Below are 12464 nucleotides of genomic sequence, written 5' to 3'. Positions count from 1 at the left end.
ATATAAGAACCAAAGACAGTTAAAGAAACTGAACGCTCCCTGCGAGACAGAACCCAGGGAAGATAAGCCCTAAATTCGACCCCGTGCCCCGGAAATGATTTAGTCGCGAATGAGCGACAAGGTTTCATTCATCCGAGAAAGACGTTTTTGCTAGTTTATCAAAACAAGACAATTAATCGAGTAGGGATTGAACATTACAGCAAACATGTTTTACCATGTAAGTATCTGCAATACCCTCTGTGTATGAGCCGGCTAATAGCAGTGTTTGCGTGTTTTGTTTGTCAATGTGTGCCTAGCTTGAGCTGTTAGCATAACGTTAGCTAACGTAGCTGAACAAAACTTAGCTAAACTTAGCGTTGTTGTTTTATAGTCATGCAGAAATAATATATACAATTTTAGTCTTGATTAATTATCACATTTATAATAACTTAAAAAAAGTAAAACATCTAACATTATGCAACCCACACTACCAATAGAAGCGTTGTCTTATAATGCACGTATATTTTTTGTGTTCTCAGATTTCTTTGGAGCATGAAATTTTACTACACCCAAGGTATTTTGGTCCTAACCTCCTAAACACCGTGAAGCAGAAGCTTTTCACAGAAGTGGAAGGTACCTGCACTGGCAAGTGAGTGGCTGCAAGACCCAGTTATGTGCAATTACATACAAATGACTTGTGTTTGTTCTGAGCAGAGCTCATTAGTTAAATGGTACAGAGGCTGTAATTTTACTGGAGAGTTGTCATTTCAGTGAAATGTTAGACCTTTTAGATTGAAACAAACGTTAATAAAGTGCAATGAACTTCAACCCAATGCAGAGATGCGTGTACACACTTTGAGGGATATAGGCAGAAATAAACAAATCGGCATTTCCGTCTCCTTAATAGGGGATAGAAGATCGAATAATAATAGAAATTCTTGTAGGACTTACTTGGGGATTGTGCTATTTGATAACTTGTGTATACTATGTGTAATTATTTTGATACTTTAGTTTAACTTTAGCTGTTTTGATTTATGATCTGTGGAAAAGAGTTTTGACTTGGCAATTTAAAAAAAAAAACACAAGCAAAGGCAACATATCAAAGCTGATATTTGTTATGCCCTTTAAGTCATCATGACCGTATCAACAATGCACGACAAAGTTATCAACTTTGTATTCATAATACTGCATGCACATATACATTGATTAATGTCTCTCCTTCAGGTACGGCTTCGTCATCGCAGTCACCACTATTGACAACATCGGGGCGGGTGTAATCCAGCCGGGGAGAGGGTTTGTCCTCTACCCAGTCAAGTACAAGGCCATTGTGTTCCGCCCATTTAAAGGGGAGGTGGTTGACGCTGTGGTTACTCAGGTTAACAAGGTGAGGGACAAAGCAGTGCAGGTTTCTGGACTCTTTGCAGATTGCTAAACTGAAACATTATTCTTATACGATGACATGTGAAATCTGACATTAATTCTGACATATAATTGATACTATAATAAATCATTCTGACACTGCATTGCTTACTAACATTTTCTGATGTCCAAAACATGTACATTTATTTCTTAAAGATCTGCACAGTATGTAACTGGTTATGTTTACATATGTTTTCCAACTTATGCTGTTTTGTGATATAAATCATATTAATTATAAGATAATTGTATTTTATATTGGCAAATTGCAATTCTCTATGGTTATAGAGCACATCTTTTAACTTTATCACAGTAAATGTGCTTTCAGTAAAGACTTTATGCTTCTGAAGTGGCTGATGTGTTGAATATAAAGTAATTATTAACTGATAATAGACTTTTTTTGTGTCTTATCTAAGTTATATTTTTCTCTATTTTCTTGCAGGTTGGATTGTTCACAGAAATTGGTCCCATGTCTTGCTTCATCTCTCGCCATGTGAGTCATCTTAATTTAACAACTTAATCTATGGTTATTGACCGAATTGGTTGGCTTCAATACCCTTTTGATTTATATTATCTTTATCTCACAAGAAACTTTTTTTTGCAGTCCATCCCCTCAGAAATGGAGTTTGACCCCAACTCCAATCCTCCTTGTTATAAGACAGTTGATGAGGTAAGAATATTCATTATTTCTCATTACATGATGGAGATAAAAAAAAAAAAAAAAAAGATCAGAATATTACACAAAAGTTTTTAATCAAATAAATGTTCTCCAAATATTTTCATTGCTTTGCCTTTTACATCTTTTAACATTAAATGAGCTTGTAAAAATCCAGGTAATTATAGTAACACTGGTGTTAAGAAGTTTTTTTCAGGAAGCAAGAATGGAACAAAAAGTATGCCATAAATTCTGTAGGCAAAGTAGTTGCGGTGCTACTTGTTGTTCTGCTCCTGTCATGTGACTGTTGTTGAGTCTGGCATTTAATGATGTTTTCTTCTCTTCCTTTCAAGGACATTGTAATCCAGCAAGATGATGAGATCCGGCTAAAGATTGTGGGAACAAGAGTGGACAAGAATGACATTGTAAGTGTTTTTTTTTTTTTCTCCTCGCCATAGCCAAAGACATCAAAAAAGGTTGTGTCACTATATCTCCAATGTTACACAGTAGTTTATTAAATGGATGTACTGTATGTTGATTTATAATAAAGCTTTTCCCTTTTTTCAGTTTGCTATTGGATCTCTCATGGATGATTATCTGGGTGAGTATTACACATAACCTTGTCATACAGGTGGTAGATCTGCTCGTTGAATTTTCATGAATTGATAATGCCTTACATAGATTTAGTTAATGTCAAATTATTCTGCACAATGTGGAAAATGTGATTCATAGTTTGACAAAACAGGTTTTTATTGCTCTAATTGTGTTACTGTGGTTGCAATGGAACAATTTTGGCTGTGTTTTTATTTTCAGTTTTATGGTTGATCGTTGAACTTGCCTTCTGTACTTTATTTCCAGGTCTTGTGAGCTGATTCGCCCGAGAGGAAGCACATTTCACATTGGACATTTTATGTAGTAGCCTAGTCATTTCTTTGTTAAAATTAATATTTTTCTACACTGATTGATATGGTATTACAGGTAGAGAAGCATCATAGTGACACAATTGTATTATTATGCACAACCTACATTTGCTTTTATTTGAACTGGTGTAAGATTCAAAGAAAACCCAGAGACTGCTTGCTAAATGTATAGAAAGATGGCACACAATGCAGCACATTATTCATTTGCTGTTTCTTACATGTAGAATTCAAAATTTCTATCTATATGGTTTAGTTTTTTTTTTGTACTGGAATAAAGTATTTTATTTGTTATCTTTGTATGCTGTTTCATGTTTTAAATTGAATATCTTGTCAGAGCATTGGTCTTTCTTTTTGTGCAAAGAGACATGATGCGCAGCTGCAACTGCGTGAAACGTATTTCTCTGTGGCCGTACATAACCTGAACCGAAACGTGAACGCGGAAATTGCAACGGCGCGCACGGCTTGGGGCCGTAAATACGTCAGTGGGACGCTCGTTCTTTCTTTCTCTCGTCCTGAAGATGGCGGCAGGGGTGAGTAAGATGGACAAATAGCTAGTTTGGGGTTTTTTCTCAACTTTCCTGGCGCAATCCGACGAAAATCTTGCCCATCTGCACTTGTACTGAGCACCTTTACACGTTAAAAGTGTCCTCTGTCTGTTAATTAGCTGTTATTGGGGGTATTTATGAAGAATTTCATTCAGTGTTCATACAAACTATGGTTAGCTTTTGCTGTCCTGACGTTGCATTCACTGTAAAAGACGCCCCTCTCCCGGCCCAGGCTTTTGCCACGTTAACGTGGCTGTTTTCGAGCCGTGAAAACTTACTGTCGCATTTATAGGTGTTTTCGCAAGACGTTGGTGCTTATGTCCTTTGTTGTAGTGCAAAGGCTAACCTGTTACTTTGTTTAAAGCTAACGTTATGCGAACGAAGACTGGTCGGGTTATATTACCGGTAGCGATAGCTAGCATAAGTGAGCCTTTAAAGCAAGCTAAAAGCCACGTGAATATAGCTCTTCCCCCTTGTAGTTGGTCAACAGCCACGTGAATATAGTAATTTTTTCCCTTGTTGGTCCACAAAGTACTTTAGCAGTGGGTAGTTGCATCTAACTAACGTTACGACCTAGCATCACCCTGCTTCCAGTCCATTTTAAACCGATCGAGCTTATAGATTTGGATAGCATCGTTAATTTTGAACATTCATTTGTTTAAAGAACACTACCAGAACAATCTCTCTACTGAACGTGTGGCTTTATTTACCGTACTTTTCTTTCTCCCTAGTGTAATTTTAAATTAACCGAATTTGCATTACAGGGCGAGATTTTTTTTTTTCTTTCTTGTTAGGTGATATTGCCATGCGAAACATCCTTAGGTTTGCTCAGTGTCTTGCTAACCTGGCAGCAAAAATGTAATGCTTGTATGTTCAAATTAGATTTGTTATGTGTTTGATTGTTTTGATTAATGTAGGGTTGTCTCCTCTGTTTGCAGACTTTGTACACGTACCCAGAGAACTGGCGGGCCTTCAAGGCCCAGATTGCAGCCCAGTACAGTGGGGCTCGCCTCAAAGTCGCCAACAGCTCCCCTGCCTTCACCTTCGGGCAGACGAACCGTACTCCTGCCTTCCTCAACAACTTCCCTCTGGGCAAGGTTAGTGAAGTAGTGCTTGGCTTGTAGGCTAGGTTAGTGCAATAGTGCTTGATTGGTAGGACTATTGTTCCACAGTAGCTCTTGTTTCAACAATGAATGTGACGAATCAGTTACTGCCTTCAAGTCGATTAACCAATCATAAATAAATATGATAAATTATAAAGGCTTTAACTGTTTTGATTATGCCACTGTTGTAATTAACATGTTTCCACTTGACTGCATGATGCTCTGGATATAAAAAAAAAAGCTACATGTGTTAAATAATTACTGAATTTTTGTCCTTGTTTGTAGGTACCCGCCTACCAGGGAGATGACGGTTTCTGTCTGTTTGAGAGTAATGCCATTGCTCACTACTGTAAGTCTCACATTTAGTAATATTGTTAACTTATGCACTATCAATTTGTTCATCCAAAAGGTCCCTATTTATTGTGCACCTAAGTCTTAAAGGAACACTGTCATTAACCTGCTAGGGACTGCAGATGAAAATTAGCCGGTACGGCTAAATCTGGCACATTTACATGTTGGACATTGTACTAATGTTGATTTAATGCGCACTGTCCCTTTTTAAATAAAGAAATCTTTAAAAAAAAACGCAGACTTATTGGGAATTTAGCTTATTCACCGTAACCCCCAGAGTTAGACGTTGATACGTATCCTTCTCATCTCGGTGCGTGCTGTAACGCTGCCTGAGATGAGAAGGGTATGTATCGACTTGTCTTACTCTGGGGGTTACGGTGAATAAGCTAAATTCCCAATAAGTCAGCGTGTTCCTTTTTAAGGAAGTAGAGTAAATGCTGCTCTGTTTAATGGACGGTTTCTCCATGAACACATTTGGTGTTTCCCGAAGGTCTAGAATTTGTGGTGGAATTTGTCACTTGAATCGGCAAACTATTAGTAAATTCATAAATTAACAGGTCACTGTGCTCTACCACTTGCATTACATGCACTCCTGCACACCTTAATGAATTGCACCATCATTAGTTATACCTGATGGACGAGTTTGAAATGTCTGTTGCACTGTCTGCGCTTAACGCAACAGCTTTTCCATGCATGCTTTTTAAAGGGAATAAATCAGTAAAATAGAGTTTAAATCCATGAAAACAACTTTTATACTCTCTTTGTACAACATTTGGAATGACTATGATTCTACAGTTTTTTTTGTTATTGCTTTCCTAAACACTCTCCACCTTTTTCAACCACAGTGAGCAATGATGCCCTGCGCGGTGCCACTCCCCAGGCCGCAGCCCAAGTGCTGCAGTGGGTGAGCTTCGCTGACTCAGAGATCATCCCTCCAGCCAGTGCATGGGTCTTCCCAACTCTGGGAATCATGCAGTTCAACAAGCAGGTGTGCAGCTCAGCATTTTATGGTCAAGCTTAAGACTTTTACATTATTACTTGATAGCTGTGGTGGAAGTTGGGTGCCAGTATCAGTTTGTCAGTGTGACACCCTGTAGTTGAGACTTGGCACATCTTCTGCGTAATCATGCAAAGTCATTCTTCTATCTGGGCTGTCCAGGCCACAGAGCAGGCCAAGGAGGATGTGAAGAGGGTCCTTGCAGTGCTGAACCAACACCTGAACACTCGTACCTTCCTTGTGGGAGAGAGGGTCAGCCTTGCTGACATCACTGTGGCCTGCTCCATGCTCTGGCTCTACAAACAGGTTTGACATACACACCGCAGATAACAGTAACACAAAGCATCTGAAACACTATTTTCATTAATTGTGACCTTTCTTAGATTAATACTTGATATTTGAGTAGAGATGCTTTTGTCCCTTGTAGGTCCTTGAGCCTTCTTTCCGTCAGTCTTACCCCAACGCAACTCGCTGGTTCACCACCTGTGTCAACCAGCCCCAGTTCAAGGCTGTCCTTGGAGAGGTCAAGCTGTGTGAAAAGATGGCCCAGTTCGATGGTGAGTAACTATAAGCAATTAGATCAGAAGGCATACATATTGAGCACGAGTCTGACTTCTGGAGCATTTAATTTAAATGCCTAATGTAATTAGACTTTTTTTTTTTTTTTTTTTTTTTTTTTAAGCGGAAGTGAATTAAAAAGCCGTGTAAGAAAATAACTGCAACTTAACTAACTTATTTTACATTAATCTGTTCTTTTTGCATTCCCTAAATTGTTTAAATGGTAGCCTATGCTGTCATTTTCACTCTTTTTGAAAGGCTGTATTATGTTTAAATGTTTTTTTTTGTTTTTTTTGTAGTCTTAAATCTAAGGTAGATAAATGTTTTGTGGCTAAAGGATTACACTAAAAGAACTAGATGCCATTTGACAAACACTGGGTTTTAGAATTAAAGCCATTGAATGAAATACTGAATTATTTATCAAGAGTGCTGATAATTCCCTTAAACATCAAAATTCTTGCAATATTTCAAAATTCATCTCCAAAGACCTCGCCAGAAGGATGCTCCCCTGTCATTGGGCAAGGCAGTGTCCAATCATGGCACCAAGTCTTAATCTGACAGGGGAAGAGAAACTTGACCATGTTCATCCCAGTCATCTCTGTTTCAGTGAGCAATAGGCTGGTTCATGCTATGGGCACAGTAAAGAATCTGACCTTAGGGTATTGAAATGTTACTGACAGAACTACTTTATGGATTGTTTAGTTTTGAGTGCAAAACCAAAGACTGATAATTGAACACTTAACAGAACATGTTTTTTTTTTGTTTTTTTTGTTTATCTTCCATTCCTCCAGCAAAGAAGTTTGCCGATATGCAGCCCAAAAAAGAGACTCCTCCTAAGAAAGAGAAGGGTGGAAAAGAGGCAGCCAAGCCCCAGGAGAAGAAGGAAAAGAAGAAAGAAGAGAAGAAGCCTGCCCCAGAAGAGGAGATGGATGACTGTGATGCTGCTTTGGCCTCTGAGCCCAAAGCCAAGGACCCCTTTGCACACCTGCCAAAGAGGTAGAACGATCTTAATGCTTGTCTAAAGTTTTTTTTTTTTTTTTTTTTTTTTTTTTTTTCTTCAACATTTTATAGATAGCAGTGGCCAACAATGAATTTCTTACAGTGCAGTACACCAATTGGGGAAACTCTCCTCTTTAGAGAAAATGGGTGGTCCCCTGTCATTGGGCAAGGCAGTGTCCAGTATGGCACCAAGTCTTAATCTGACAGGGGAAGAGAAACTTAAGACCATATATTCATCCCAGCCATCTCTGTGTCAGTGAGTAAAAGGCTGGTTCATAATATGGCCACAAGCCAAATTGAACCTTAAGATCTACAGTATTTGTTTTTGCCATTTTTAAAATTGGTTATTTTTTATTTATTTTTTTTTTAATACCAGTGATTCACCGAAATCTCTTTTTTTTTTTTTACGGTGCCGCAGGCGGCGACTACATATGTTTCCAGCAAAACGGATTGATCGCAGAAAGTACAGGTTATGTACGTTATAAATGAAATGTCAGACTGACTGACACGTGATGTACAATCTTTTTAGAAAACAAATTATCTTTAGAAATGTCTCATGATAGTGTATTCAACTTTTAGTTTTGTTAAAGAAATTCGCAATACTCTATACTATCGAATTAAAAAAGAAAATCGCAATCCAAATTGAATCGGCACCCATATTGTCCCAGCCCTAATGTTTGGTTTATTTTTTTAACCCTTGTGCGGTCTTCCTGTCAACCTTGGAAAAAACTTTTTTTTACGCCTGGTTGGTTTTTGTTTTTTCCAACTTTTTAAATTGTAGCACTTTTCTTTGTTACATTTTCAGCGCTTATTTCTACGTCCCATATTTTATGATTATAAAACAAAAATGAAATGTCAATTTGTCCCTAAGTCAACACAAGGGTTAAATGCATGGAGTAAAAGCAAATGCACCGTAGGTTATAACTGCCCCTCCACACTCCGTTGCGTTGGTTTTTGAAATGGAAATTGAAGAAAGCAGTTGGAAGCAAAAGTGCCAAAAACGGCAGCAACAGGAGCTTTAAATCCGATAAAGACTTTGCCATGAGAAGACCCGTTTTTGGCACTGAAAGGTCGTATGTCTTCCCCCGCTTTCCAAAATGTGATCTCGGCGAAGGTCAACCGGAAGAAAAAGCCTTATTCTGACCAGTTGGGCGTTGCCGAGCGTCACCTAATGCACCGGAGGTAGTTACTCCAGTCATTCTTCCCCACTTATGTATATGGGGATAATTGGCATAACCTGGTTATTAACTTAACTGGGTTAAGACCATACCCCTGTTACTGCTGTGCTGTATTTTCAAATTACAAAAAATCATAAGTGTGAAGTTGGTGTGCTGGGGTAATAAATGAACTAGAGTTGAAACATAACGTTTATATTAGAGCGTGGATCGGGCCGCATTTCTCTGTCCAAGACCCGCCCGCATCCAACAGGCATTTAGATATTTATGTCTGAGCCCGACAGTTAAAATCTTTTTTTTTTTTTTTTTTTTCTCCATACTTATGACCCATGTATGTTTCTTTGTGTGGAAAGCACGCTTTTATTAAACTGTAGGAAGGCATTTGGGAATGTCAACAGATGAGCGCATCAGCGCACACGGGGCAACAAGCGCACATTAACACAAGCGTGCACCTACATAATAAGCTTTTTTAAATTTAAAATGTTCAATGCCTTATCGCGCTGATGTGACAGAGCCTGACCCGAACGTCATTTCTAAATCTGTTTGAACTCGGCCCGTCGGGTCCCAACTGGCTTGTTTTAGGTATCCAACCTCTAATGTAGATGTCTAATCGCATCTTTGACACTTTGCCTAATTTCTACACCATGTCTTTCTCTCTCTCTCTTCCACACATATACAGACAACAGATATATGACCTTTTCTTTTCTTTTTAGCTCATTTGTCATGGACGAGTTCAAGAGAAAGTATTCTAATGAGGACACCATGAAGGTAGCCATTCCCCACTTTTGGGAGCACTTTGACCATGAGGGGTACTCTATCTGGTACGGCCAGTACAAATACCCAGAGGAGCTCACACTTACCTTCAAGAGCTGCAACCTTATCACAGGTGAGACTCAGCAGCTGCCGCTTCCCTCAACACCTTGGATCTAAAGTGAATGCCCATTTATCGTATGTCAGTCCTACTTGTTATCTGGAGCAATAGGGTGCCTCAGTGGTTGGAAAGAAACATTTTAAATGTGGTCACGTATGAGGTTTGCTCGTTCATGGGTTAGTGTGAGTTTCCTCTGTTAGTTCCGGTTGGTTATGGTTAAGCCGAAGACAAGCAAGTCTGTTTTTTTAATAGTGGTGTAAAGGTTTTTGTTAGCCAAATGGGTATTGATAATTACTTAAATGTTGCTTGTTTGTAAAGGATTTATTTTAATAATGGCTTGCGAGTAAGGCTTGTAGAATTAAAATTGCCTGGAGGCCTAGTTCATAGATTCTTTAGTGACATGAACATGTTTCCTCAGTGGTTTGGCCCATATTTCAATGTAGCACAGCTTTTCTGTGAAGTTGATAAATCATGCTCAGAACACATAACTAAGGATAAGTTTAACCAGGTTTGGTCACCGCTCAAGCCACTGCTAGTCTTTGGAATAATTACATTTTAAAACTTTAGCAGCTGCTTCTCAAGTTTTTGTCCAGAAACAGGCCTGTACACCAACCAGGAAACTCCCTTCTTTAGGGGGAAAATGGATGCTCCCCTGTCATTGGGCAAGGCAGTGTCCAATCATGGCACCAAGTCTTAATCTGACAGGGGAAGAGAAACTTGAGACCATGTTCATCCCAGTCATCTCTGTTTCAGTGAGTAATAGGCTGGTTCATGCTATGGGCACAGTAAAAAAAAGTCTGTAAGAATACTGAAATGTAGACCGAACTACCCTACAGGTGTTTTGGCCTTTGTTTGCCCATATCTGAAAAGGTGGCTATGGAAGTTGATCATCCAGATAAACTTCTAGTGTTAAGTAATTAAAAAAAAAAAAAAAAAACACACATTGGTTAATGTTTGAAGCAGAATTGACATTACATTGTATGTTATGACTTTGTTTCTATTGATAACATGTCTCAAACCCTTCACAGGTATGTTCCAGCGCCTGGACAAACTCCGAAAGAACGCCTTTGCCAGTGTCATCTTGTTTGGCACCAACAATGACAGCAGCATCTCTGGCATCTGGATCTTCAGAGGCCAGGACCTGGCCTTCACTGTAAGTATTAAAGGGTAAAATGTCCTATCCTGAGAACGTTCCAACCATCTAGTACTTGATTTGGGCATTTGTGTGTATAGTCACTATGAAATACTTGACTACAGCTCAAATTTAAATGCAAGTTTCCTGAGTGACAAAATGTTTGATTGGATGAGACTCATCTCAGAGTTGGACAGTCCCCTGTCATGGGCAAGGCGGTGGCTAATCATGGCACAGAGTCTTAATCTGACAGGGGAAGAGAAACTTAAGACCATATTCATCCCAGTCATCTCTGTTTCAGTGAGCAATAGGCTGGTTCATGCTATGGGCACAAATTATATCAAAGTTCGAGTTAAAATTTACTTTAAATATTAGATGTTGAAAATTGTTAGATGTCTGCACTGCTGTTTGGGCTTTTGTCATTGGTTATAATCAGTCAAGTGAAGAGACTGCAGCTCAGAATTGAAACGTGAGACAATGTTCAAGTATATGAGTCTTAACAAAGCATTTTTTATTTTTAATTCCCATCCTAGCTGTCTCAAGACTGGCAGATTGACTATGAATCATACGACTGGCGCAAGCTGGATTCAAAAAGTGAGGAGTGCAAGACCATGGTAAAGGAGTACTTTGCCTGGGAGGGAACCTTCGAGCATGTGGGTAAAGACTTCAACCAGGGCAAGATCTTCAAGTGAGAGGACACTGGGACAGCCTGAACAAAAGCATTATGCGCTTCTGATTTCCAGCACTTAAAAACCAGTGGACTTTCAGCCACCACGTGCTTACTTTACTGCAAGAATGACTTGGAATGACAGAGTTTTGAAGACTAGTGAATTGTCTCAGTGGCCCCAAACTGGTTTTTTGTTTGACCTGCGAAATAAAGCATTTTCCAAGATGCCACCTATGGGATTTAATGTCTGTGGTCTGACTTCAGTCTGTTTTGTTCAAAGTTTTGTTGTGTGCAAACTCATCTACAAATGAATTTAATTTCGTGCATCTCTCTCAAGAGCCCTACTCAGAAAAGGGACAAAGTAAATGTTAATGGTGGGAATATTTTTTTTTTTTTTTTTTTTTTATTTCTTGTGTGCAGACTACTATGATTAGTAATAAGAGTAATGTAGCAGCTGCTGAAAATCTTGCTGTAGAAGTAAAAACCATTAATTAGAAGTTAATATAACACTTGACATCAGTGTTGTGTGATAGAGCACACTTGACCACACCCAATGGCAATGCCGGGTGTGGTTGGAAATCTGTCGTTTATTTTCCACCAGAAGAGGTGAGTGAAACAAAGCTTTTCAGCTTGGTGTCAAGTAACTACCATTTGTGACTCATAGATACTAGACCCTTTGTGTTCCACTTCTACTGTTGATGTTGTGAATGGGTGAATAAATTTAGCATCCTAACTGGGAAACCTTTTCTTTTTGGAACATTTTTAATTTGTCCTTAGAAGAGCTGCTGTTGTTCAGTTACTTCAACACTAGGCTAAAGGTTAGGCTGATGCTGCAGTGTTCTCTGATTCCTGCAGGGGGCAAGCAAAGACTTGTCATTGGAAAGCTGTTGAATGGGAAACATCCGCAGAGAAAACGACTGGGTTGAGCTCTGCGGTTTGCTCATGCTAAGACAGGAATGTGGTCTGCTTTAAACAGAGTTCTTGTTTTGATGTTTCTGGTGCTTCCCCCAAGGAGAGGAAGCCTGAAACCTCTTTACAAAGACATCCACTTGGACGCTCGGTCTACAAGGCCACATCAAATCTTTTACACTTATGT

The 12464-nt window shown here is 39.0% G+C and overlaps 2 protein-coding genes across 3 annotated transcripts; both read left to right on the top strand.

Annotated features, from left to right (window-relative positions):
- The first annotated feature begins 47 nt into the window (after positions 1-47).
- polr2g (RNA polymerase II subunit G) lies at positions 48-3261 on the top strand. Its single transcript, XM_028588761.1, has 8 exons — positions 48-217; positions 519-628; positions 1204-1363; positions 1838-1888; positions 2000-2065; positions 2404-2475; positions 2618-2651; positions 2909-3261. Exons 1-8 carry the CDS (start codon positions 206-208, stop codon positions 2920-2922), a joined length of 519 nt encoding a protein of 172 aa, XP_028444562.1. The 5' UTR covers positions 48-205; the 3' UTR covers positions 2923-3261.
- Positions 3262-3399: 138 nt separating this feature from the next.
- Positions 3400-11616, top strand: eef1g (eukaryotic translation elongation factor 1 gamma). 2 transcript variants are annotated; one of them, XM_028588759.1, is made up of 10 exons: positions 3400-3500; positions 4454-4612; positions 4904-4967; positions 5815-5957; positions 6129-6272; positions 6394-6523; positions 7316-7520; positions 9412-9584; positions 10598-10722; positions 11235-11616. In XM_028588759.1, the coding sequence occupies exons 1-10, from the start codon at positions 3489-3491 to the stop codon at positions 11391-11393; spliced, it is 1314 nt and encodes a 437-aa protein (XP_028444560.1). In that variant the 5' UTR covers positions 3400-3488; the 3' UTR covers positions 11394-11616. The 2 variants fall into 2 exon arrangements, with proteins under 2 accessions (XP_028444560.1, XP_028444561.1); XM_028588760.1 differs by lacking the exon at positions 3400-3500 and adding an exon at positions 3664-3687.
- Positions 11617-12464: the final 848 nt, after the last annotated feature.

The sequence above is a fragment of the Perca flavescens genome, chromosome 10 (assembly GCF_004354835.1).
Source record: "Perca flavescens isolate YP-PL-M2 chromosome 10, PFLA_1.0, whole genome shotgun sequence".
NCBI lineage: Eukaryota > Metazoa > Chordata > Actinopteri > Perciformes > Percidae > Perca > Perca flavescens.
Note: the sequence above shows the minus strand (reverse complement) of the source record. Positions and strands in the feature narration are given on the sequence as shown.